The sequence below is a fragment of the Sceloporus occidentalis genome, unplaced genomic scaffold (assembly GCF_023333645.1).
Source record: "Sceloporus occidentalis isolate IW3139 unplaced genomic scaffold, rSceOcc1.0.p SCAF_21, whole genome shotgun sequence".
Taxonomy (NCBI): Eukaryota; Metazoa; Chordata; class Lepidosauria; order Squamata; family Phrynosomatidae; genus Sceloporus; species Sceloporus occidentalis.
The window spans coordinates 13,442,385-13,469,433 of NW_028317001.1; the positions used below are offsets into that span (position 1 = coordinate 13,442,385).

Genomic DNA, 27,049 nt, shown 5'->3' on the forward strand with positions numbered 1-27,049 from the left:
AAACCAACCGCAGAACCTTTCCCTGCTCTTGTGTAATGCCAGGTCAGTCAAAAATAAAACACACATAGTCCATGATCTCCTACTGGACCAATAGGCTGACCTGGCTTGTTTCACGGAGACCTGAGCAGTGAGCAGATAAGGGGAGCACCTTTGGTCCATGAAGACAATCTTTCCTTGAGCAGGATACCTATCCATATGATGGACCACATTGAATGTATTTACCTCAGCTTAAAGACTAGGGAAAGACTGGTGATTCTCTTGGCCTACTTCCGCCCCGTTCCTTAACAGACTCCCTAGCCAAGCTGACACAACTGGTCTATGAGCTGCTGCTGGAGTCGCCTAGGCTTTTGGTCCTGGCCGACCACAACATCCCTCTCAAAGCCCCTTCTCAGCATGCGCAGGGATTGCCAGGGCCCATATGCTGCTGCTTATTCCACTAAGGCCTTTGTGGGAAAGGAAGGTATGCGCCGGGGGTTCAGTGGTCTCCCCTTCCTTCCCTCCATTCTTCCTTTGAGGAGACTGCAATGGAGCCCAAGATGCAGAGCTGGACTCAGGAGGGAAAGGCAAGAAAGGAAGGCTCTGCTTTGGAAATCAAGCTCTCTTTGTGTATCCTGTGTATTTGTGTGTATGTGTGTTTGCCTCTGCTGTTCTTATGGCTGGGAATGGAGGTGAGGACTGAGGAGAACAGAAAGGTTCAGTTTTGTGCCAATGCAGAACTTCTGTGCATTAAAGAATCCAGTGTGTTGAAATAGCAAAGAACTTTATTGAGAACACAGAGTCAGAACTGCCCACTGCAAGCCCCAAAGCCTCTTCCAATCCTAGCCCCCACCTCCAGTTCCCACAGTCTATGCCCCACAGGAAACAAGGTCCCCTTTGCCACCCCCAGAAACTAGCCCTTTCTGTTAATACAAGCCTCCAACTTTCTTCAGCCAACATCCCACACATTGCAAAAGCTATCATTCCCATAACTATTCTAGACAGCTGCAACAAATCCCAGCTCCCCATCTAGATAACCTATACCACAACCCACAACCCCCAGCCAAACTCACAACCCAAAGCAACTATCTATACTATTAACAATTAAAATCTAAACTTAACAAATTACAACAGACATATGGACAGATAAACTTTACAAACACAATCACAAGGGCCTTTTCTTGGCAACAATGAATTAAATTTTATATATATTCGTTATTGACAAAAATAAAGTGGCTTCTCTTCTTTGTGTACTCTCTGATGTGTCACTTGGTGTGACTTCTGAGAGAAACATTTCCCACAATGCTGGCATTTGTATGGCTTCTCTCCTGTGTGGACTCTCTGATGTATCACTTGGTATGACTTTGAAGAAAAACATTTCCCACAATGCTGGCATTTGTAAGGCTTTTCTCCTGTGTGGACTCTCTGATGCGTCTCTAGGATTGACTTCTGAGAAAAACATCTCCCACAATGCTGGCATTTGTATGGCTTCTCTCCTGTGTGGACTCTCTGATGTATCACTTGGTATGACTTCGAAGAAAAACATTTCCCACAACGCTGGCATTTATATGGCTTCTCTCCTGTGTGGACTCTCTGATGTCTCACTAAGTGTCCTTTCAAAGAAAAACATTTCCCACAATGCTTGCATTTGTATGGCTTCTCTCCTGTGTGGACTCTCTGATGTCTCACTAGGTCTGAGTTCGAAGAAAAACGTTTCCCACAACGCTGGCATTTGTATGGCTTCTCTCCTGTGTGGACTCTCCGATGCGTCTCTAGGATTGACTTCTGAGAAAAACATCTCCCACAATGCTGGCATTTGTGTGGCTTCTCTCCTGTGTGGACTCTCTGATGTATCACTAGGCATGACTTTGAAGAAAAACATCTCCCACAATGCTGGCATTTGTATGGCTTCTCTCCTGTGTGGAATCTCTCATGTTTTACTAGATTTGGCTTCTGAGAAAAACATGTCCCACAACGCTGGCATTTGTGTGGCTTCTCTCCTGTGTGGATTCTCTGGTGTCTCACTAGGTCTGACTTTGAAGAAAAACGTTTCCCACAATGCTGGCATTTGTGTGGCTTCTCTCCTGTGTGGACTCTCTGATGTATCACTAGGTGTGCATTTGAAGAAAAACATTTTCCACAATGCTGGCATCTATGTGACTTCTTTCTTGTGTGGACTCTCTCATGCCTGACAAATTCTTCTGTAAAGGAGGACAATGACAGACAAGACTGAATCTCAATGTTAAGAGAGGAAAGTGTTACCCCAAGATTTAGCCCCACGTTCACCCTTCCCTATTTGAGATCAAATTAATAAAATTGGTGTGAGTGAACTGAGCATGACCGTGTTCTGGATGCCCCCAAATCCATATAATGATTGTATCCTTACTCATCGGAGCTACCAAAGAAGAGATTGAAGGGGAACTGCCATGAGGAAATCAGTAGAAGCAGATAGTCAGGCCGTTGAAAAATATTCCATTAAATATATGTAAAACTATTTTAATGGAAAAGTGGCATCATTTCCTGTGAGACTGCCATAGAGTGTTGAGTCAGAGCACATGGCATGATGCAAGCTAACTGCAGAGGATGCTTCATGCTGTGTGGCACCAGGAGATGACTCACAACCAATACAGGATACAGCTCACATGCGGATTGATGTGGGTTGGAGTTGTGTGTACAAGAGATTGTGAAGTGGATGGAAGCTAGAGAGGAGAGATAGTAAATATTTGTTTTATATTGCAACCCAGGATAAAGAACCACCAAGGACTGTGAATTATTTTTAAGTGTTGAAAGTGTTTAGTGCATGGCCAATGCCTATATCTGGAGATTTGCTTCTGTACTCTGCTATGTTATTGTTGAGTTCTGGGAGTGTCGCCTTCAGACTGTGCTATACATTGGCTTGTGAATGGGATCAGAATTCAGAGCTAAGAAGGAACTAAGAGCCGGTGTGACAATCCTGTTCTTTCCCCACCCAGGAACCATTCCAAAGCAATTAAAACATTCTAAAGCAATTTTGAATGCTCTGCTTCTGCCCCCAAGAAACAATTTCAGTATAAATATCAGCCCCAACTGGCTGTTCTTCAGCGTCAGTTACATGCTTGCTATGTTGTGAATCGCTTTGATCTACAGGAAAGGTGGCATATAAATAAAGTTTTATTTATATATCTTTTTTATTTCGACAGTGGAATATACTCCCTTAGAGTTTGGTGTAGTCCACTTCTTTGGAGGTCTTTAAACAGAGGCTGGATGGTGCTTGGAATGTGTATTCCTGCATGGCAGAAGGGGGTTGAACTGTATGGCCCTTGTGGTCTATTCCAACTCTATGATTCTATAATGCTAGTGGATTCCGGTTCCTTACCCACAGAGGCCACGTTCTCATAATTCTCCATCATTATATGATTGTACGTAAGTCTCTGCTTCTTCGTCAACAGTTTCCATTTGTCCTCGGTGAAATATACTGCCACATCCGCAAAGGTCATCTGAAACAGAAAATAGCCCTCATCCAGAGAGAGACTAAGCAAAAGGGGAGGAAAGCACATGGTTCATCCCAAATATTATTTCATCACTTCAGAATTCAGTCCAGGATATAAACTTTAAATTCTGTTTGCAAGAAAAAAGTTACTGCCTTTGAGATCCAGTTTGTCTTGAATCCTTTAAATACAATATACAACATAGTACATAATATAATTTAGGCCGTGGCTGGGATATTGATGATTGATTAGGATACTCACTATCCCAACACATACAGTACATTTAGCTACCAAAGAATTATGGTGCATTTAGACATTTCTTGCCACATTTGAGAGGCAAATGTCATTTTTAATCAGGTTCTGTGGAGCACTCTGGGCTTGAGGGCCACCGGGCCCACCCAATATTTAGATGCAGAGATGTTCTCCCATATCCCCCAACATTTCATAGATGGGGAAAATAAGACACATGTGGACAAGCAACCCAGAAGGCATGGAAGATGGCCAAAGTTGTTTATGAGGAAGATCACACAAGCTAGGAAGGGCACAGCAGTTTCCTTCTGGTTCAGCCTCCTGGGAAGGGCCATATCCTGTCTCCTTCTTTCCTCTCCTCTCCCCACTTTTGAGTTGATGGGCTGCAAACTCAGTTGCACTCAGGAACTGAGGAGAGCTGAGAAGGGGGAAATTGGGAGGAGAAGAGAGCAACTGGGACATTTTTAAAAACCCCTGAAAATGTGAGGATTAATCAGGACTGTCTCTGCCAAATCTGGACAGTATTTTATTTGCTTCCTTTCATAAATTGGCCCAGCAGTGACACAGATGAAGCTAATAGGATAGTGACTCACCAAAGAGCTGTTGTACCTCGATAGCCTCTTTCTGTTGGAGCCCAACTCCCTCCGCTTGGCCTCTGTGTCAGCCATCAGGTGGGCAGGGGTCCTAGTGGCCCTGCACTTGGGTCACTTTTAGCAAGAGAGGCCCCAAAGCCGTGTCCAATGAGTCCGTGATGAGGTTCCTGAGAAAAGGGACCAGGGTTAGGATTGCCTTGGCAAGAAACCCTGCAGCACTCAAAGACACAGAGAACAGCATCCTGCTGGTGACATAAGCAGGTGACACATGCCTCCTTTGGGCTGATGCAGAGGAGGGCATCCCCTTCCTCCCTCTGCACCAAACAAAGCCCCCTGGACCTAGCCTAGATTCAATGCAGCTCCCCTACACAACAGATACTCCATGCCTTCTTAGAGTGGCAGGGATTAGGGGATGTGAAAGGAGTACATCATAAATGAATAAATAAATAAATAATCTGCTGAAACCTCCAGAGTTCACCAGTGCTTTTCCCCAGCATCAGCCCCTTTCCCAAGAAGGCTGCATCCGCACTATAGAAATAAGGCACTTTGAAACCGCTTTAACTGTCAGTGCTATGGAATCCTGGGATTTTACCTTTGGACACTTAGCCTTCTCTGCCACAGAGCTCTCATGCCACAACAAACTACAAATCCCTGGATTCCATAGGATGGAAACAGAAGAGTTAACACACTTCAGAACTGGATTATTTCTCCAGTGCAGATACAGTCTGAGTCGGTTTTAAAAGGGTAGAAGCGCCCATGTCTTGTTTTTAGCCTCCTAATAGTGGTTTTCCTTTAAAAAATAAGTAGTTTGTTTTAGTCTCTAATCCTTATTCTTCTTGTTCTTGTTTAATTCTATGTTGGTTTGTTTCATTCTTGGTAATATGAGTTATTCTGGTCCGTCTCCTCCCTTCTTGCCTGAAAATCTATTATTATTATTATTATTATTATTAACCTTTATTTATGAAGCGCTGTAAATTTACACAGCGCTGTACATACAACTCTTTAGTGAGACGGTTCCCTGCCCGCAGGCTTACAATCTAAAAAGACATGACACAAAAGGAGAAGGGAGAGGTGGTGGAGAAGGGGATCAGGTCCAGTAGTTCTTGTCTACCTCCAAGGCCTGGACCAAGGCAGATGGAATGGAGGAAGGGCTTGGGTTCTTAATGGATGGTCAAAAGAAGAAGGAAATGACAGTAGGGAAGGGGGAAAGTCCAGCTCATCTGCTCTCTCACATAGGCCTCTCTCCCCCTCAAGATGGTGGTCGGAAGGAGGGCTCTTTGTTGTTGCTGGCCTGCCTCTCTCCCCCTCAAGATAATAAGGAAACTGGGGGGACTTTTAAAACCTCCCAAAGGAGCCACATTTGGCCTTGTTTGGGGGACAAGCCTCCTCTTAGGAGCCAAAGCCCAATGTTTGTGAAGAAGAATAAGAATAAGGCTTGTATTAAAACTATCCTCCCATTTCTGATCCCTGTTAAAACCCAGGTTCCCCAGAAACAGCAGAGTTGTGTAATAAGAAAACCCTCTCAGAAAAGAGACACACTTCCTTCCTTTTGGCCCAAGGAGCCTGGCCTCCTTCTGACTCTGGAGCCTCAGGAGAGAAAGAGAAGCCTCTGTTCAACTGAGGCTCAGAGAAGGTTCTGGAACATTATTCCCTACAGTCACAAGCAGACAATAAAATGGCTGCCAGAACATAAAATGGATGCCTCTGTCTCAGCACTTGGCAGTCTGAGGCCTTCAGGGAACCCAAAATGGAGGATGAAAGGGCTCAAAAGTTGGAAAGGACCCCAAACAGGATTTAGATACTCCAAGGAGGTATTTATTATAAATAACAAAATATAACTAAAATATAAGTCCTACAAGATATTAAGAGTCTTGCAGGTACAATATTTGTAAGTATATAATGTTCAATTCACACAAGCTATTAAAATAATAAATAAACCTAAGTGTCCAATTCTGAGACTAACTTCCAAGATCCGCTCTTTAACTCTCTCTCTCTCGATCTCCAACCGACACAATTCCCCCAACTGTCTCTTGGTCTCTCAGGCCTTATATCTCCTTCTCATGGAAGCTTCCAGAAGAACCTTTATCTTGCTCTCTGATTGGTCAAGAGAGCCTTCCGTAGCAGTGATGTCACTCTGCATTTGCATAAACCTCCCTTTACTGCCTGAAGAAGACCTCCATTGACTGGAGCCCAGTCATTACACTTTCCCAAGGCAAGGCTTGCCCCTATTTCCCAATGTTGTTCTTAGGGTCTGCCTTCCAGTGGTTTCCAGGTCTTATGGTGACCTTATGGGAGTCTCTGAAGGGGTTTTCCTGGCAGGTTTCTTAAGAGTGGGTTTCCCATGGCCATCCTCTGAGGCTGAGAGAGTGTGACTTGCCCAAGGCTTCAGTCCTTTTGGAAGTCTTTTTGCTTTCTCTTCTAGAAGGCAGCTGAAGTGTTGCTTCTTGCACTGAAGAATGAGGGGAACCTTGTGGCATCCAAAAGGCTAACATTCTCTGGATTTATGTCTGATCATATGAATATATAGGATTGCAATCCCTGTTCATTTATTAAAAGGTTTATAGTGCACCCCATATCATAGAATCTCATAGCAATATCTTTTAATATCAGTTAACCAAATTAAACAGTATATAAAACAAAAGCATGAAACAAGCTGGACAAGGAAACTATTACATGGATTTGTAACTGGTTGACCAGCCGAACCCAAAGGATATTGAACAATGGCTCCTTTTCATCCTGGAGAGAAGTGACCATTGGGTTTCAAAGGGGTTCTGCCTGGGGTACAGTGCTATTCAACATCTTTATCAATGACTTGGATGACAGAAATAGGGGCATACTTACCTCAATCCTTCAGGCAAGGAGAATCAGCATGAGGTTGCAAGAGGCCAATGTCAATCCTTCAGGCAAGAAGCATAGGCCTTAACTCACAATAGTCCCATCTCAATCCTTCAGGCAAGGAGAATCAACCTGAGGTTGCAATGGGCCAGTGTCAATCCTTCAGGCAAGAAGCATAGGCCTTAACTCACAATAGTCCCATCTCAGTCCTTCAGGCAAGGAGAATCAGCATGAGGTTGCAATGGGCCAGTGTCAATCCTTCAGGCAAGAAGCATAGGCCTTAACTCACAATAGTCCCGTCCCAATCCTTCAGGTGAGGAGCATGAGCCAGAAGTTAAAATGGGCCAGACTATAGACTTCAGGAAAGAAGCCACAGCCTAAAGTCCCAATAGGCCAGTCTCAATGCTTCAGGTAAGCAGCATCAGCCTGAGATCCCAATGGGGCAGTCTGGATCCTTTAGGCAAGGAGTATCAGTCGGAGGTCGCAATGGACCAGTCTCAGTCCTTCAGGCAACCTCCTTTTCTGGGATAGATTTTGACTTCTATAGAATCATAGAGTTGGAAGAGACCGCAAGGGCCATCCAGTCCAACCCCCTGCCATGCAGGAAATCCAGATCAAAGCATCCCCGACAGATGGCCATCCAGCCTCCGTTTGAAGACCTCCAAGGAGGGAGACTCCACTACACTCCTAGGAAGTGTGTTCCACTGTCGAACAGCCCTTACTGTCAGGAAATTCCTCCTAATGTTGAAGTGGAATCTCCTTTCCTGCAGTTTGCATCCATTGCTTCAGGTCCTAGTCTCTGGAGCAGGAGAAAACAAGCTTGCTCCCTCCTCAATATGACATCCCTTCAAACATTTAAACAGGGCTATCATATCACCTCTTAACCTTGTTTTCTCCAGGCTAAACATACCCAGCTCCCTAAGGCGTTCCTCATAGGGCTTGGTTTCCAGACCCTTCACCATTTTAGTCGCCCTCCTTTGGACACGCTCCAGTTTTTCAACATCCTTTTTGAATTGTGGCGCCCAGAACTGGACACAATATTCAAGGTGGGGCCTGACCAGAGCAGAATATAGTGGCACTATTACTTCCCTTGTTCTAGACACTATAATTCTATTGATGCACACTAAAATCGCATTGGCCTTGTTAGCTGCCGCATCGCACTGTTGACTCATGTTCAACTTGTGGTCTGCTTGGACTCCTAGATCCCTTTCACACGTTGTCTCCTTAAGGCAGGTGTCACCCATCCTATATCTGTGCATTTCATTTTTCGCCCTAAGTGCAGTACCTTACATTTCTCCCTGTTGAAGTTCATTTTGTTAGCTGTGGCCCAGCTTTCTAGTCTATTCAGGTCATTTTGAATCTTGATCCTGTCCTCTGCAGTATTAGGCTGAGAGAGTGTGTCTTGGCCAAGGTGGGCATCCAAACCCTGAGCTCCCTTTCCCCATGATTTCTTGGAAACATGGCTGTTGTCGTGTGTTTTGACTTTGGAGGACTCTCCTGGCATGCAAGGCTTGTTGGGAGTGGGCAGTGCCTCCCTTCGAGGCTGAGAGAGTGTGTCTTGGCCAAGGTGGGCATCCAAAGCTTGGGCTCCCTTTCCCCATGGCCTCTTGGAAACATGGCTGTTGTCGTGTGTTGTGACTTTGGAGGACTCTCATGGCATACAAGGCTCTTTGGTGGGTGGCTAGTGCCTCCCTTCGAGGCTGACAGAGTGTGTCTTGGCCAAGGTGGGCATCCAAACCCTGGGCTCCCTTTCCCCATGACCTCTTGGAAACATGGCTGTTGTCGTGTGTTTTGACTTTGGAGGACTCTCCTGGCATGCGAGGCTTGTTGGGCGGTGGCCAGTGCCTCCCTTCGAGGCTGAGAGAGTGTGTCTTGGCCAAGGTGGGCATCCAAACCCCGGGCTCCCTTTCCCCGTGACCTCTTGGAAAGATGGCTGTTGTTGTGTGTTGTGACTTTGGAGGACTCTCCTGGCATGCAAGGCTTGTTGTGGGGTGGCCTGTGCCTCCTTTCGAGGCTGAGAGAATGTTTCTTGGCCAAGGTGGGCATCCAAACCCTGGGCTCCCTTTCCCCATGACTTCTTGGAAACATGGCTGTTGTCGTGTGTTGTGACTTTGGAGGACTCTCCTGGCATGCAAGGCTTGTTGGGGGGGGGGGGCAGTGCCTCCCGTTGAGGCTGAGAGAGTGTCTCTTGGCCAAGGTGAGCTTCCAAACCCTGGGCTCCTTTTCCCCATGACCTCTTGGAAACATGGCTGTTGTCGTGTGTTGTGACTTTGGAGGACTCTCCTGGCATGCAAGGCTTGTTGGGGGGTGGGCAGAGCCTCCCTTTGAGGCTGAGAAAGTGTGTCTTGGCCAAGGTGGGCATCCAAACCCTGTGGCATTCCCTGGGAGACCCAGGGGGTGCGCCCCCTCCCAGGATAGCAATGTCTACCAAGAATAGGATGTGATAGCCTCGCTGGCAAACCACGAGGTCATGACTCACCTTCTGGTTGACAATGCTTTATCCATAATTGGATAAGCCCATGTTGATTCGGCTGAGAGAGTGTACACATCCTGTTCCCTTTGCTAATTAGAATTCTCCTGAACACACATTGGTCCCTAATTCCACAAATTGCCTTCTGATGTACTATGAGATAATGTAAACCTAATGTAACCCTGATGTGAATGAAAGGGGCTGGCCAAGACCTGGCCAGCTAAGAAGCTTTGCACCCCCATTCCTGTCTCTGCGTCTCATTGCCGCGACAGCTAGTGACCCTGACGTGATACGGGAAAGGCGGCTATGGCCCAGCTCACTCGACTGGAATAGTCTGCGCGCACATCCTCAAAGGATCCCGTGAGTATGGGAGGAACGTTGACCGCCAAGCAAAGGTCTCACGCTAGGGAGTTATAGTTAAGCGGTTGTCAGGGGATAAACAAATCACCCGGAGAGACATAAAAAATTTAGTCACAGAGATCTCATGCCAGTGTCCCTGGTACCCAGAGAGGGGAAGACTCTCTGCGGAGGAATGGGAGAAGATAGGCAATCATCTTAAGGCTGAGCCTCGTGCCGCGGCACCCCACTTGATTGCCTGGCAGGTGGTAAACTCGGCCGTGGGACGGCTAAGCCAATCCACGGCCCCCCAAATCCTGCCCACAGCCCCCCGCTCCTCCAGTCTCGTTAGCTCCTCCGGGAGATCCACCTGGTTACCCCGTTCCAGTGGTTGCTCTTCCCTTATCGCCTGTAAGGCCCCGGCTGGGAGCGGCAGAGGCAGGAATAGCTGAAGCAAAGAAAAATCCTAAAGTCAGAACACTAGAAGTGGCCTGGCTTTAAACTCTACCTGAGTTGAAAGGTGGAGGGAATGCCAATAAATCCCTAAAAGTCTTGGCCAATTTTGATTTGGAGCAAGTGGTTTTAACCCAGACTCTTCACTGGACAAACCTTTTAAGGTATCCACCAGCTTCGGCTAAAAATTGGGTCTAAACCCTAAGCCAGTCACGTCTAAGAGGCTTTACAGCTTCACGACAGACTTGGAGGACATTCTTCCAAGGAAAGGAACAGTAAGTTTTCTCAGCTTTTCTGCCCTTCATCCTCCCACTGGAGGATAAGACTCAGATAAGCTCCCAAAATTGCTAGGGCTTTCCCCAATAAAATGAAGAAAGAGATTAAAGAATTGGTAGCCCAAGTCAACCTCCTCAGGGAGGAAAATTCCATTTTGGCAGCCAAGGTTCAAAAATGGGAAGTAACATCAAATCAAGAACAAACCCATTTCTCCATCGCAGAAGCATGTATAATGGCAGATTTGTTAGGTCCCTTAAGTCAGGAAACGAGCATAAAATGGATGATTCGGGCTGCAAATAGTTATCCATATGCTGCAGGATTTCATCTGACACAGTTGGCTAGGCTGTGCATGTCCTCTGTGGACAGAGACAACCTGGAAGCAGCAGTGATGTGTCGAATCCTTTTGTCCCAAGATATGTACTCCTGGATGGGACATATCTTGAGCCTATTGTGGCCAGGACAACTGGCCGAGGATTTATACTATGCACAAGAGCAAAAAACAAATGAGGGTCCAGAAACATACATGGCTAGGAAAATGTTGCTTGCAAGAATAGCTCTCCCCTCCAAAGCTATGAATAAAGAGTTCATGGGTGAAATATATAGAGGACTTCATCCCAAGAGCAAGGAGTCTCTGGGATGCCAAATCAAAGAGTCAGAGCTATTTGCGGGTTGGGAAACCTTTTCCCAGCACCTAAGGCAGCTCTCTTCAAAATTTCATCTGATGATAGCACAGAGACAAGAAAAGTCCCGAGCCCCAAAGAAGAAAGCTAGGGAAAATTCCCTTAAAAAACACTCTTTAGATCCATCTAAAAGCCCTACTCAGCCTTCCCTCATTCCCCAAAGAGAGATGGAAACACCCGAAGGTCTGCCTCACCATAGCAAGCAGAAATCACCAGAGACCCCCAAGGGACTCCATTCCAAGAGCCCCTATATTACTAGTTGCTCTGTAAATCTCAGGAAAGCAAGCCCCCCTTGCGCAAATAGAAAGAAAAATGTCTCACTTTCTTTTGGAGACACCTCTGCTACTGTTCGGACTACAGTCTACAAACAGAGAGATCAGAACCATACCCCAAATAAGCACTTTGAGGCCAAAAGGGTCAAAACCCCAGAAAACAGGGCATGGACTCAACCACAAAACCCCAAGCTTTGGAAACCTTTCCAGCCAGACATGCCAGAGAAAGGGAACCTCAGAGGTCATATTTCCCATTCCCGTGGTTCAGATTGGAGTGGCACTGGGAGATGTGTTTCCTGGAAGAGGCAAAAGCCCAGCTCCCTGGGAAAAACAGTGAAAATGGATGACACCGTCTCAGCTTCAACCCAGCTCCTTGACCAAGAGGTGAGGCACACTGTTTCAGCCTCAGCTCCCAGAACAAAGACCTCAGAAGGTAGTTCTCGGAAAGGAATCGTAGAAACTGCTCTTTGAGAAACATAAAACCCTACAGGCATTTTAAACATTGCAGAGAACTTTTGTAAGTGTTGGGATCTTAAAAGACAGGAAGTTTTCCTTCCCCTCAGTAAGTCCAGTTTATTCAGTAGTCGGTGTTTTTTATATTTCTGCATTTTCCTTTGTGCCCATGAGGCAAGTGGATAAGATCATTCAGTAGGAAATTCCAAATTCCCCCTCTTCTGCTCCTGCTTTACAAAATTGAGATTGAGAAATGTCTCACTATTTTCTGTTGCTGGCACTCTACATGTGCTCAGGCAGAGTGACACTGTCTCAACTTTTTGTCTCTACATTCTGTTTTCAGAGGATCCTTTATGCCTTTAGTTTGTTCTCTCCTATTTAATTATGGAAATTGTAAAGGGACAGGAGTTTCTAGGTTTTCCCCCCACTCAAATCTGTGTTAATTTTGCGTTTTTGGTTGTGATAAAGCATAATTGAAATTCTCTTTGGATGCATAAATCTTACAGACAAAGAGAACATACCATTTTGTGGAATAAAATCAGTACTTAGAGTGTGCTTGGAAAACTATGTCTCATTCCTCTAGTAGTCAGCTGCTTGCCCTCTGTCTCCTTTATGTGTTTGATTTGCCCAGGCTTGGCTGGAGAATTGCAACAACTAAAGGTTGTTGTGGATCCTATTAACTGTTGCTTGTATCTGTTAATTTGCTTGTTTGTTTGGCTGATTGTGAATTGCAAATCTAAAGACAGCTCCCTTCCTTTAGTCCAAAGGTCTTTGCTGCATTGGTTTCTCAATAGGGATTAATTCCTGTTCTCAAGCGTCTTTTTCCTTGCTGTTAAGCTTCACTCTGGTCAGCACAGTCTATCTGTAAAAACTGTCTTGGCTAAAGTAGGAAAAAGGTTTTGTCTAGATTGCTTTATATTCTCATGGCTAAAGGACTACATATTCCATTTACCTAAATTGTGGTACATTTTAAGAAACAGATTCTAGTCCTCTTGCACCTAGAAATTGTTCATTTGTCTGTCTGTTAATGTGTTTGGATTTGTGCTACACTTTTGCAACCCATAAGTCTGAATATCTTATACTCTTCCTCCATTTGTGTTGTTTTGCTTCCTTCTTTTATACATTGTTTCCTAGAGAGAGAGCTTCTCTTACCAATACAGTCTATCTGTCTCTCTTACTCTTCATCTGGGTTAGCTATAGTGGGATTACTGGGGAGGAGAACCCCCTCCTTCTCCTCTGCCTCGTCCTTTTTTGTTTTTGAGGTTAATCCTGTACTCCATAGGTCTGCTTGCAGAAAAGGATTTGTTAAAATAGATTTCCTCATTTTTGCTAAAATTGGTATCCTACCTTCTTTACTATAGCCTCACTATTGCCCTTTGTCTTGTCTAAGATGTTGTTTCCTCTGCTTCTGTCTCTTCATACTCTTCACATGCTCAGAGAACAATGCAAGTTCAGTTTGTTTGCAATGCCATCTGTCTTTTCTGAGCTCTCCAGTCCTCACAGTAAAAGGCACACGCCTTACATTTTCCTTTCAATCTCAGAGGTGGTACACCTTCTCAATTAAAATGGTGCAAATATCCCAAATTTCTTTCATGAATTTTGCCTATGCCCAGAAGTTAAAAAGACATAAAATCCCCTCTTTCTCCTTTTTAATGACCCCAATAGCCTTCTTCTATAAAAACAAAAAAGGGGGGAATGCCCCCCCCCCAATCAACACAAAAAGGTTGTGAACCGGGTCATATCTGTTATATTTTATTTGCCTGGAATAATTTAATTACACTGTCTGATTATTTATTTCCAACACAGAAACGTTTTCCTTCATTTTACCTGCTGCTGTGGCCCTTGGTGTGATATTGACAGTTTCCAGAAACAGCGGAAAGGACCAGCAACCCCCGTCATTTGGGGAAGAGGTTGTGCCACATGATGTCAAATGATGAACAACATGAACTTAGAAATGCCACTCTGGACAATGGAGCAGTCATAGACTATTTACTTTTGCTATATGAAGAAATCAAAAATATGTGCTGTATTAACCCATAATTCTATATTAACTGTTGTACTTAGTTTATTATGTTTGACCAGCGGAACCCCTTCAGACCAGTGGTATCAAAGGGGAGATCAAAATGTTTGGGAAAAGAGATTTCATTTATATATATCCATATTTTGTTGCCACCTGGATAGTCTTTTAATTGTAACTGTCAAACCTATAATTCTATACCTGCCAATGTGTCTGATGGCACACAGTGCTGTCTGAGTAGGCTTGTTCCTGTTCTCCTACACCCTTCTATCTTGGATGTTTCCAGGGTTCAAAGAGCAGTAACACTCGCCTCTGACTACAATATACCTCCATAGCCCAACTGAATACTTTTGCTGTGTGAAGACGTCAAGATATGTGTTGTTTCAAATTGTCAGATAACTCTTGTTCCATTAATAATTTGATTGAAGAACTACATGATTTGCCTGACTCAGGTCCACCAGAACATTGGATATTCTGGATTATGAAGCTGATTGATTTACTATTTGCCAGACCTTCATTGGCTGAAAAGACTTCTTGTATATGGCATTATCATTTTTGTATTATGATCCTATTTTGCTGTTTCATCCAATGTATTCCTGCTTTGTGTTCTAGGCTTTTACAAAGAATAATGACAACCACGGAAAAGCAGCTGGTCGCAGGATATGTACACCAGCTCATAAAAAACAAAAAAGAGGGAGATGTGGCATCCCCTGGAAAGCCCAGGGGGTGCACCCCCTCCCAGGATAGCAATGTCTACTGAGAATAGGATGTGATAGCCTCGCTGGCAAACCACGAGGTCATGACTCACCTTCTGGTTGACAATGCTTTATCCATAATTGGATAAGCCCATGTTGATTCGGCTGAGAGAGTGTACACATCCTGTTCCCTTTGCTAATTAGGATTTTCCTGAGTACACATTGGTCCCTGATTCCGCAAATTGCCTTCTGATGTACTATGAGATAATGTAAACCTAATGTAACCCTGATGTGAATAAAAGGGGCTGGCCAAGATCTGGCCAGGGAAGAAGCTTTGCACCCCCATTCCTGTCTCTGCGTCTCTCTGCCGCGACAGGTAGAAGCACACAAGTCTGGTTTTTACCCTCTTAATAATGTTTTTACTTTTCAAAAACTAAGAACTTTGTTTTTCTGTCTAATCCTTATTTTTGTTGTTGTTTGTTTCTATATTTGTTTCATTCATTCTTGGTAATATGAGATGGACTGGTTTGTCAACTTCCTTCATGAGTAAAAATCTCTTAATAAGAAAACTGGGGAGACTTTTAAAACTTCCCAAAGGAGCTACTTTTGGCTTCTGACTCTGGAGCCTCAGGAGAGAAAGAGAGGCCTATGTTCAACTGAGGCCTCAGAGAAGGTTCTGGAACATTATTCCCCAAAGTCACAAGCAGCACAAAATGGCCCCCAGAACACAAAATGTGAGTCTGTGGCAGTGGGCGGGGTCTTCCAGCTGCTCTGCCCCCATTGGCCAGCCTCAGGAAGAGGTGGAGCTTCTGCTTCTCTATTTAGCTCTGTGCGCGGAAGAGTGAGAAGCAGAGTTTTAGAGGGAGAAGGAGACAGACAGACAGGAAGGAGAGAGAGAGGGAGTGGAGTGAAGAGACAGCAGAGAGACAAGGCCTGGAACCACTAGGCTTCACTGCTGCACTGAGGTCTGTCTGGGCCTGGCTTGGGTCTAGTGCTGCTGCTGCTTTCCTTTGGCCACTGCCATTAAGGAGGGGAGGATGGAGGCCCAGCAGTCCTTCTAGGCATGGCCCACTCTCTCTGAAGTCCCAAAGGGGATATCATTCCTTTTAATAGTGGCTCTCATGTTGTAGCAAAGATGATGATGATGATGATGATATCAGGCTGGTGGGGGGAGGATAGAGCTGCCGCCAGACCTTAATCATCATTAATGCCACCATCGCTGGGCATTCTTGTTCTGCACCACTGTAATGGCCATGGCTCAGTGCTATGGAACTCTGGGAATGTTCTTTTGGTTTGGCATTTTAGGTGTTGTTAAGGTTTGGAAATACTGTTTGAGGACCCTTCCGACTTTGGGGCCCTTTCCTCCTCCATTATGGCTTCCCTGAAGGCCTCAAACTGACAACTGCCAAGCACTCAGGCAGAGGCAGCCATCTTGTGTTCTGGCAACCATTTTGTGTTCCAGCGGCCATTTTATGTTCTGCTTGTGACTGTTGGGAATAATGTTCCGGAACCTTCTCTGAGGCCTCAGTTGAAGATAGGCTTCTCTTTCTTTCCTGAGGCCCCAAAGAGAGAAGGAGGCCAGGCTCCTTGGGCCAAAAGGGAGGAAGTGTGTCTTTTGTGTCTCTTTTCTGAGAGGGTTTTCTTATTACACAGCTCTGCTCCTTCTGGGGATCATGGGTTTAAAAAGGGATCAGAAATGGAGGGATAGTTTTAATACAAACCTTATTCTTCTTCTTCACAAACATTGGGCTTTGGCTACTATCCCTGTTTTTAATAATTGTTTTAACAACTGTCCAGTAATTTAATGGGTTTTTATTTTGGATGGGAGGGTTAGGGACATTAGGGTTTGGGAGATCATGAAACATGTTTTTATTGTATTGTATGGATCTTTTTATTGTAAGCTGCTAAAAGGTGGCCATTCTTGTGTAGTAATTGTCTTGTGATTAACTCCCACAACAGCCTTGTAAGGTAGGCTTCATAGGCTCCTAGGGCTGGAAGGGAGCCCCAAGGGACAAACAGTGAGACCCATTTTGCCTTCTAAGTCCTCAGAAGAGATGGCCATCCAGACAGAGACTCCTCCAATGCTCTTTGAGGCAGCGTCTCCCATACATTTACCAAGAGGTCATGGGGCCACAGTCCCATGGGAACCGGTCCTTACCACCCCACTTTGGGAAAGGAGACCCCCTCAGCCCCCTGGACTATTTACTACCAGGAGTTGCTATGGCTGGGACTCAGAGGGGTTTCCTAGGCATTGTCACCTTCTGCCCTCCATGGCCATTGGCACAGACCTTTTCCCATTGCCTTCCCTCCCTCAGCCCTTTGACCTCCTCCTCCTTCGCACTCAGAGCAACCCTTCTCTACAGCTGAGGAGACGGCCTCTGACCCAGGGAAGCTCCGGCCCTAAAGGACTGAAGGAGAGGCCTTTCTGGGGCTGCAGGAATCAGGGTCTTTGTACTGAAGGTAAGCCTTTGTTCCTGGAACTGGAAGAGGACCTTTGTTGAAATGCTTCAGTCCAGGTTTGTATGGAAAGATTGCAGCTGAGACAGTGATCCCATGCTTTGCAGGAATAAAGCCCCAAATTCAGTCTCTGGCAGCATTGTCTTCCCAGAAGGTGTAAGTGAGATTTCCAGACCCCATACACACAGTGCACCAGTGAGTCCTTTGTGTGGGGACTTTGTGTGTACTTGTTGTTTACTAGAGCTTTGTAGGATATTAGTTTCACTGGGTTTACAAAATGAATTTACATAGGTCTTCACTTCCCAAAAATGAGCATAATCCAGGCTGCAATCTTCACTCATAAACCTATACATTTATAGATTTTTTGTTGTATAAATGCAACATATTCAGCAGTGTGCATCTTTTTAAAAAATATACAAGAGAAGGTGAAGAAATTGTGATTTTGACAATAGATCCATTCAGAAACAATGCACACAAATGTACATGCCTCAATTTCTGTGTGGCTTTAGCAAGCAGAGGAAGGAGGTACATACCTCATGCTCCTGCTATGACTGACACACACAAACACACAAATCTTGTAATTGTCAATTTTTAAACTGCTTTGATCTTTTTGGAAAGGTGGTATATACATAAATTTATTCATAGAATCGTATAGTTGGAAGAGACCACTAGGGCCATCCAGTCCAACCCCCTGCCATGCAGGAAATCACAACCACAGCATCCCCGACAGATGGCCACCCAGCCTCTGCTTAAAGACCTCCAAGGAAGGAGACTCCACTATACTCCAAGGAAGAAGTGTGTCCCACTGTCCAACAGCCCTTACTGTCAGGAAGTTCCTCCTAATGTAGAGGTGGAATTTCTTTCCTGTAGTTGCATCTGTTGTTCTGGGTCCTGTTCGCTGGAGCAGCAGAAAACAAGCTTGCTCCCTCCTCAATATGACATCCCTTGAAAAATTTAAACAGAGCTTATCATATCACCTGTTAACTTTCTCTTCTTCAGGCTAAACATCCCCAGCTCCCTAAGTCATTCCTCATAGGTCATGGTTTCCAAATCCTGCACCACTTTAGTTGCCCTCCTTTGGACACACTCCAGTTTCTCAACATCCTTTTTGAACCGTGCTGCCCAGAACTGGACAAAATGTTCCAAGTGGGACCTGACGAGAGCAGAATAGAGGGGCACTATTACTTCCCTTGATTGATGCAGCCCAAAATCGCTTCTTTGCAAGAATGGCATGGGGAACCTTACTGAAATCAAGATATACTATATCCATAGCATTCTCTTCATCTACCAAGGCCTTACTGAAATCAAGATATACTATATCCATAGCATTCCCTTCATCTACCAGGATCATCTACCGAGATTAGATTTGTCAGGCATGACTTCTTTCTCTGAAACTAATATTGACTTTTTGTGATTATGGCATTGCTTTCTAGATGTTCACAGACTCTCTGTTTAATGATCTGCTCTTTAATCTTTCCATAAAGAAGGTGGTTCTCCTCCTCTCCTCCTCCTCCTCTGTATGAAAGAGAAATCAAATTCACATCAGTGATGATGACGCAGCATGGAAAAATGAACATTCCTGCCTTTAAAGTCTTTTTTTTAAAATAATTTTTATTGAAACTAAAGTCACTACAATGAATTTTATACAATGCATAATTATGTATACATATTTTCTACATTCTATTGCAACTTATCGGAATTTAAAGTCTGAGGAGGCCTGAATCCTGTTGGTTAAACCTAACGTAGACTGACTGAACCCATAATTGACTGGTGAGTCAATCTATAGGTAAATCCAAGAGACTGAGTGATTCTACTCTGATCAGGACTAAGTATAGGATTGGATACAGGCTAAGATTTAGTCCTACTTGTGGCTAGAACAGGACATTCCCAAGCCAAGATGGCCAGGCAACAGTGTGGAAAATAGGCACTCTACACATGGGCAGAGACACTCTCAGAATTGTGACTTCTCTGCATGCAGAAGGCTGCCATGGGAATTGATTGTTCCCTTCCTATCAGCTCAATCCTCTGGTGCCCCCCCCCCCCGATCCTGGAAGGAGGGCTGGATCCCATGGAAGGGGGGCAACCAGAGAAGAGAGAGCTCCTTTCCTGCCCTGCTTGACCGGGGAACTCCCTGGGGGATGGAGGGCAACTGCTTTGGCCAATGGGAGAATGGGAGGCCACTAGGCCAGGAAGCCTGACCCAGCAGAACCCTCTATGCTCCAGTGTTGCTCCGTGTGGAATCGGGCTAGAAAGCAAATGCCCACCTCTGCATTGACCCAATGGAGGCATATGTCATCTGCGTGTGTCACCAGCAGGATGCTGTTCTCTGTGTCTTTGAGTGCTGCAGGGTTTCTTGCCAAGCCAATCCTAACCCTGGGCCCTTTTCTCAGGACCTTCATCTCGGCCTCCTTGAACACGGCTTTGGGGCCTCTCTTTCTGGAAGTGACCCAAGTGCAGGACCACCAGGACCCCTGCTCACCTGATGGCCAACACAGAGGCCAACCAGAGGGAGTTGGGCTCCAAGAGAAGGAGGCTGCCGAGGTACAACAACTCTTTGGTGAGTCACTATCCTATTAGCTTCATCTGTGTCACTACTGGGCCAATTTATGAAAGGAAGCAAATAAAGTACTGTCCGAGTTTGGCAGAGACAGTCCTGGTTAATCCTCTGTCATCCCAATATTTCGAGGGCTTTTAAAATGCCCTGGTTTCTCTCTTCTCCTCCCACTTTCCCAATTCTTCAGCTCATTTCAATTTCTGCATAATGATTGCCAAGGAGTTTGCAGCCCATCAACTCAATAGTGGGGGTTGGAGAAGAAAGAAGGGGACAGGGACCTGCCCTTGCTAGGAGTCTGAGGCAAAAACAAACTGTTGTGCCCTCTCCCACTTGTGTGATCTTCTTCATAAACAACTTCATCCATCTTCACCACTTTCTGCTGTTGCTTTTTAAAAATGACTTTCGCCTCTGAAATTTGGCAACAAATGGCTAAATGCACTATAATCTTTGGAGGCTACATGTATTATACGTGTCGGGATAGTCAGTATTCTAATCTATCATTAATATCCCAGCCATGGCCTAAATTATACTGTATATTACATTGAAAGAATTTGAGACAAACTGGACCTGAAAGGCAGTAGCTTTTTTCTTGCTAACAGAATTTAAAGATTATTTCCTGGACTAAATTCTGAGTTAATCAAATAATTTTTGGGATGCATCATGTGCTTCTCCCTCCCCTTTTATTAGTCATTCTCTGGATGAGGGCTATTTTCTATTGCAGGTGACCTTTGCAGATGTGGCGGTATATTTCACTGAGGAGGAATGGAAACTGCTGACGAAGAAGCAGAGACTTATGTACAATGATGTGATGATGGAGAATTACGAGAATGTGGCCTCTGTGGGTAAGGAAGCTGAATTCATTGCCCTTCCTATGAAGACTGAGGGCCCTTTCATTCTGCATTATCATGGGACTATGATTCCACTTTAGAATTATAGAATCAAAGACTTCCTTATTGCTCTCCTTTGGATAACATCCAGCTTCTCAACATCCTTTTTGAATTGTGGTGACCAGAAATGGACACAGTATTCCAAGTGAGGGTCTGACCAAAGCAGAACAGAATTGCACTATTACTTCCCTTAATCTATAACACAGAATCAAAGAGTTGAAAGAAACTAGAAAGGCCATCCAGTCCAACTCCCTGCCATAAAACTATACCCATATTTATGTAGCCTAGAATCACATTGGCCTTTTTAGCTGCTGGATCAAACTGTTGACGCAGGTTCAAGTTGTGGTCTACCAGGACTCCTAGATCCCTTTCACACATAGTTTGTTGTAGCAGCCTTCTGTGAAATCTTGGAATTTGTAGTTTAGTGAGGAACTATTGCTCTCCACTTTCTAAGGATTCTAAAAATCTTATCCTAAACTGTCAATTCTAGGATTTTGTGGGAAGGAACCATGGAGATAAATGCTTTTTGACTCCAAATGCTCCTCAGCCCATCCCTGACCAAGTTTCCTGGCTTTTTTGGCCCCTCTTCAAGCCTTTTGAGACTCTGGAGAGACTTCTTGGGTAAAATCCCTCTGTTGGCCCTGCAATGGCTTAGACAACAATGGCAATGTTCTCTAATGTTTCTTTTCCTGCTTGAGCTTGCTTAGTTCCATGGTTGATTCCAGAGGCCCTTTGTTACCCAGAATGCTGGAGTCTGGGGATGACATCCTCAAGTGCTATGCTTTTAGGGGAATTTGTTACTTAGCTCAAAGGAGAGATATAGTTTGGTTGGGGCAAGAGCGACCTTGGGATTCAGCTTAGCTATACCAGGCCTGGAAGCACACAGAACTCCAAAGACATTTGAAATAGTTTTTAAATTTTTCATTGAGGGGAAAAGCATAATACACACACACACACGTAAGTGTTCACACACACGCACAAGAACTAGATAATAGGTGGGAGTGGTCAAGAGATGTAAGACTTTCTTAATGGTAATACTTTACCTAGGCGGATCTTAATTCCAATTGCTGAGGGTTCGAAATGGGAAGAGAAGTCAGGAGCTCATGCGACAAGTGGGTTTGGCGAGTGCATTGAGGTGCTTAGCCACGTAAACCAACAGACTGTCTGCCTGTAATGGGACTGAAGTCAAAGAACAGCCAGTCAGGGCAGATATATATACTGTAATTGTTGCTTGGGGGCAGAAACCGAGTGTCCAAAAGGATTTAAATTGCTTTAGAATGTGTCCTGGGGGGAAGAATGGTCTGAAACCAAATTGAATGCAATGGGTGCTTGGAGCAAATAAATCAGACAAAAAGGATTAGCACACTGGCTCTCAGTCCTTCTTGGCTCTGAATTCCTATCGTGTTCACAAGCCAATATACAGCACAATCTGAGGGTGACACTCCCAGATGCAGCTCAACAATAACTTAGCAGAGTACAGAAGCAAATACCAGATATAGATATTGGCAATGCACTGACCACTTTTCACACTTAAAAGTAACGCACCCAAATTAATTTAATCTCACATAGGGAGGGGGGAACGTGGGGCTAAATCTTGGGGTAACACCTTCCTCTCTTAACACTGAGATTCAGTCTTGTCTGTCATTGTCCTTGTTTACAGAAAAACTTGTCAGTCATGAGAAAGTCCACACAGGAAAGAAGCCATATAAATGCTAGCATTGTGGGGAAAAATATGCTTACAAGTCAGCCCTGGTCAGGCATCGGAGAGTCCACACAGGAGAGAAGCCATACAAATGCCAGCATTGTGGGAAAGGTTTTTCTCGGAAGTCAAATCTAGTGACACATCAGAGAGTCCACACAGGAGAGAAGCCATACAAATGCCAGCATTGTGGGAAATGTTATTCATCGAAGTCATACCTAGTGAGACATCAGACAGTCCACACTGGAGAGAATCTGTACAAATGCCAGCATTGTGGGAAATGTGTTTTGTTGAAATCAAACCTCGTGATACATCAGAGAGTCCACACAGGACAGAAGCCATACAAATGCCAGCATTGTGGGAAATGTTTTTCTTCTAAGTCAGACCTAGTGAAACATCAGAGAGTCCACACAGGAGAGAAACCATACAAATGCCAGCATTGTGGGAAAGGTTTTTCTGACAAGTCAGCCCAAGTGAAACATGAGAGAGGCCACACAGGAGAGAAGCTACAGAAATCCCAGTAATGAACTAACATTATATCTGTCAAGAAGGAGTACTAAGAATATATTTTTAATCCTGTGGTAATAAGAAAAGGCCCTTATGATTTTGTTTATTAGCTTTGTCTGTCCATATGTTTGTTTATGTTTTAAAGTCATATTTTGTTAAGTTTAGTTTTTAATTGGTAATAGTATTGGTAATTGCTTTGGGTTGTATATTTGTCGTGGATTGTGGATTGTGGTATAGATTAGGTAGATGAGGGGTGGGATTTGTTGCAGCTGGATAGAATAGTTATGGGATTGCAAAGTGTGAGATGTTGTCTGAAGAAAATTTTTGGGTATTAACAGAAAGGGCTAGTTTGTGGGAATGGCAAAGGGGGCCTTTTTACCTGTGGGGCATAGACTGTGGGAATTGGGGATGAGGCTAGGTTTGGAAGAGGGTGATGTTGAACGTTTGGGGTTTTAGTGTATTGTATGGATTGGAGTGGGCAGTTCTGGCTTAAACACTGGGTTTCTGTGTGTTCTCAATAAAGTTCTTTGCTATTTCAACACACTGGACTCTTTGATGCACAGAAGTTCTGAATTTGCCCAAAACTGACCCTTTCTTCTCTCCTCAGTCCTCAGCTCCATTCCCAGACATAAGAACAGAAGGGGCACACACACACATACGTGCACAAAAACACACAAACATACAGGATGCACAGAGACAGCTATATTTCAAAACTAGTGCCTTCCTTTCCTGGCTTTCCCTCCTGAGTCCAGCTCTGCACCTTGGCCTCCATTGCAATCTCCTCAAAGGAAGAAATGAGGGAAGGAAGGGGAGGCTGCTGAACCCCCAGCCCATACCTTCCTTTCCTGCAAAGGCCACCAGCATAATAAGCAGCAGCAGCTAGGCCCTGGCAATCCCTGTGCATGCTGAGGAGGGGCCTTTGGGGGCATCTATGTATGCACAGTCTCAGCCCCTGAAGCCATTGCTGCCCTCACAGTCCTTTCTGAGGGAGGGAGGGAAGTGGGGAGAGCCCTTGTTCATTCAGAGGAATGGTTGGAGGGTCTTCTGGGGGGCCCTTGGGGGGTTATAAGAAGGAAGGAAACCCCTCTTCTTCTCCCAAAGAAAGGCAGGGGCCTGCCAGGTCTCCTCTCCCTCTTTCGTTCCCTGCCCCCTACTAGGAGGATTCCTTGGGTCCCAGGTACTTGGGGGGTTATTATGAGAATAGACGCCATGGGAACCATTGGAGAGAGGCATGGCCATGGAGGGGAGGGGGTTTTGGACTTCATCTCCCAGAAGCCTCAGCCAATCACCGCACACATGCAAATTTGCTTCCTACCTCAGTAGTCTACAGTCAATCTGAATAGACTTCCAGAGCCCCACAAAGGCTCCTCCTTCCTCTTTGTCCCTCAGCCAATCACCATCCACATGCAAATTTCCTTCCTACCTCATAATGCCCTCCCTGACAGCTTGGCCAATGATCTGAGATTCTGGGAGCTGAAGTCCAAAACATCTGGAGGCCGGACTTTGAGGACCCCTGCTTTAAATGCTAAGACCTGACTTGGATGCCAGCATTATTGCAGAGGCCATGGGTCAGGTGCCCAGTGACTCTGTGAATGAGATCATACTGGATCAATTTGAATCTGTGAGTACTAAGGAGGTGGTCACGCTCCCTGGAAATGAGAAGAAGACAACTTTCCCTCTGGATCCTTGCCCTTCATGGTTGGTCCTCCAAGGAGAAGATGCACTTAGGACTCACCTGAGATATATCATAGATGCATCTCTTAGGGAGGGCTATTTTCCATTTTGCTTAAAAGAAGCGGTGTTACGGCTGTTTATGGAAAAGCCCTCCCTAGATCCCTTGGAGATGAACAATTACAGACCGGTCTCCCATCTTCTATTTCTAAACAACATGATTGAGAGGGCAGTTGCTCTTCAACTCCAAGCGGTCTTGGATGAAATGGATTATCTGGACCCATTTCAAACTGGCTTCAGCGTGGGATACAGAGTCGAGACTGTTATGGCCGCCTTAGTAGATGATCTTTGCTTGAGCATCGACATGTGAAGTGTGACCCTGTTGATGCTTTTGGATCTCACAGAGGCCTTCGATACCATCGACCATGGCATCCTTATGGAAAGCCTGAGGGAATTGGGGATCAAGGGCAATGCGTTGCAGTGGTTCTGGTCCTATCTCTCAGGCAGATTCCAGATGGAGATGCTTAGGGACAGTTGCTCCTCTAAAAGGGAGCTTAAATCTGGCATTCCTCGGGGGGGCGTCCTGTCACTAATTATGTTTTTTCTTAAACCTTAAAAACCAACTTAAAAAATTCAAGGTCGCATGGGTTGTAAAAGGGCAACATTACATAAAAACAGGGATGGACTCAGAAGACAGAGATACCTTCTTTGCACCAGTTCAGTCCTCGAAAGGGAATCATATTACAAAGGAAGGCCCACTTCTGCTCCAATGTGGCTGAGATCAGATATAAGTGGGACCATCGTTCTTCAAAAGGCAGAGGAAGGGGGGGAGGAGCCACGAGCGATGGTGTGAGCAGCTAAGATCGACCGCTCCTGAAAGAATAGCTTGCATGAATTGAATATTATATACTTATAAATATTGTACCTGAAAGATTCTTAATATCTTGTATGAGTTTAGTAATATTTTGTTACTTATAATAAATACCTCCTTAGAGTGTCTACTACTACTTTGTGCTGGTTTTGGGGGGAAATGAGAAAGTGTTGGGAGGGGTTTGGCTGAAGAGAGGGTATAAAATTATTATTATTATTATTATTATTATTATTATTATTATTATTACAGGGGCGCAGTGAGTCAGTTGGAAAAGCCCATCTCACTCCAGAAAATAAAGGTATTTCAGGAGTTTATACTCTACATCTTTCTGTAATAATAGCTACAAAACTGATAATAGCATTTGGGACATTTAGTCTTTTAAAAACAAATAGTGCAGATTTAAATGCTGCTTTAAAACCTCTTTCCATCTGCCAGCTTTGCTCTGGTTTTGGGGGGAAATGAGAAAGTGTTGAGAGGGAGGGACTGCCAACAGAATTATGAGATGCATTGCAGGCCATGGACAGTTTGCGGCCAAGAAAGGTCCAAAACACACGGCAGCAATAGTCCATTTTGAGAGTGCTTTAACTGCCCTTGCCTCAGTGCTAGGGAATCCTGGGAAATGGAGTTTATTGTGACACCAGAGCTCTCTGACAGAGAAGGCTAAATGTCTCACAAAACTATATTTCCCAGAATTCCCTAGCACTGAGCCAGGGCAGTTAAAGCGGTCTCAGATTGGATTATTGCTATAGTGTGTTTTGGACTTAGGCGATCCTTGGCAAGTCACACTCTCTCAGCCTCAGAGGATGGCAATGGCAACCGCTCTCTGAAGAAACCTGCCAAGGAAACCCCATGATAAGGTTGCCTTAGGGTCGCCATAAGTTGGAAACGACTTGAAGACACACATGAACAGAAAAAGTCTGCATTTATTTCACAGATTGTACATGGGAATGGGAGGCAGTGTGGTCCAGTGCTTTGAGTGTTGGCTTACAACTCTGGAGGCCGGGTCCAGTGCCCCACTCCTCCATGAAACCAGCTGGGCCCCTTGGGCAAGAAGTCACACTCTCTCAGCCTCAGGGAAGGCAATGGCAAACCTCCTCTGAACAACTCTTGCCAAGGAAACCCCAGGAGAGGCTCCCCAGAAGTCGGAAATGACTTGGAGCCACTCCACAAAACACTACAAAGCCTCAAGAAAGAGCCAGCGTGGTTTAGTGGCTGGAGCATTGGACTATGACCCTGGAGACCAGGGTTCGAATGCCCTCTTGGCCATGGAAACCCACTGAGTGACCTTAGGCAAGAAGTCACACTCTCTCAGCCTCAGAAGGAGGCATTTGCAAAACCACTTCAGGACAAATCTTGCCAAGAAAAGCCTGCAAAGGGCTTCCCTTAGGGTTGCCATAAGTCAGAAACAACTTGGAGGCACACAACGACAACAAGAGGAGTAACACCACTAACAGGGCTGAATCACACCTCACAAGCCAGCTATGGAGGGAGAAAGAAAGAAAGAAGATGTGGGAGTTGTAGTCCTTGGGTCAGAGAGATTGGAGGGGCCTTACTGCAGGGCAGGACCCCTCCCCTTTCTGGCCATGTGGATGCTGGGAGATCCAATCCGGGAAATATACTTTAAATCCCAT

General features: G+C 45.0%; 1 protein-coding gene across 1 annotated transcript in view; it reads right to left on the bottom strand.

Annotated features, from left to right (window-relative positions):
* Positions 1 to 650: 650 nt before the first annotated feature.
* Positions 651 to 27,049, bottom strand: part of LOC149301637 (uncharacterized) — a 215,825-nt gene continuing 189,426 nt past the window's right edge. The window contains exons 5-6 of the mRNA XM_089484336.1: positions 1,330 to 2,069; positions 651 to 656 (exon numbers count right to left, since the gene is read on the bottom strand). Coding sequence (XP_089340462.1) covers positions 651 to 656; positions 1,330 to 2,069 — 746 coding nt within the window. The remainder of the gene's footprint in view (positions 657 to 1,329; positions 2,070 to 27,049) is intronic.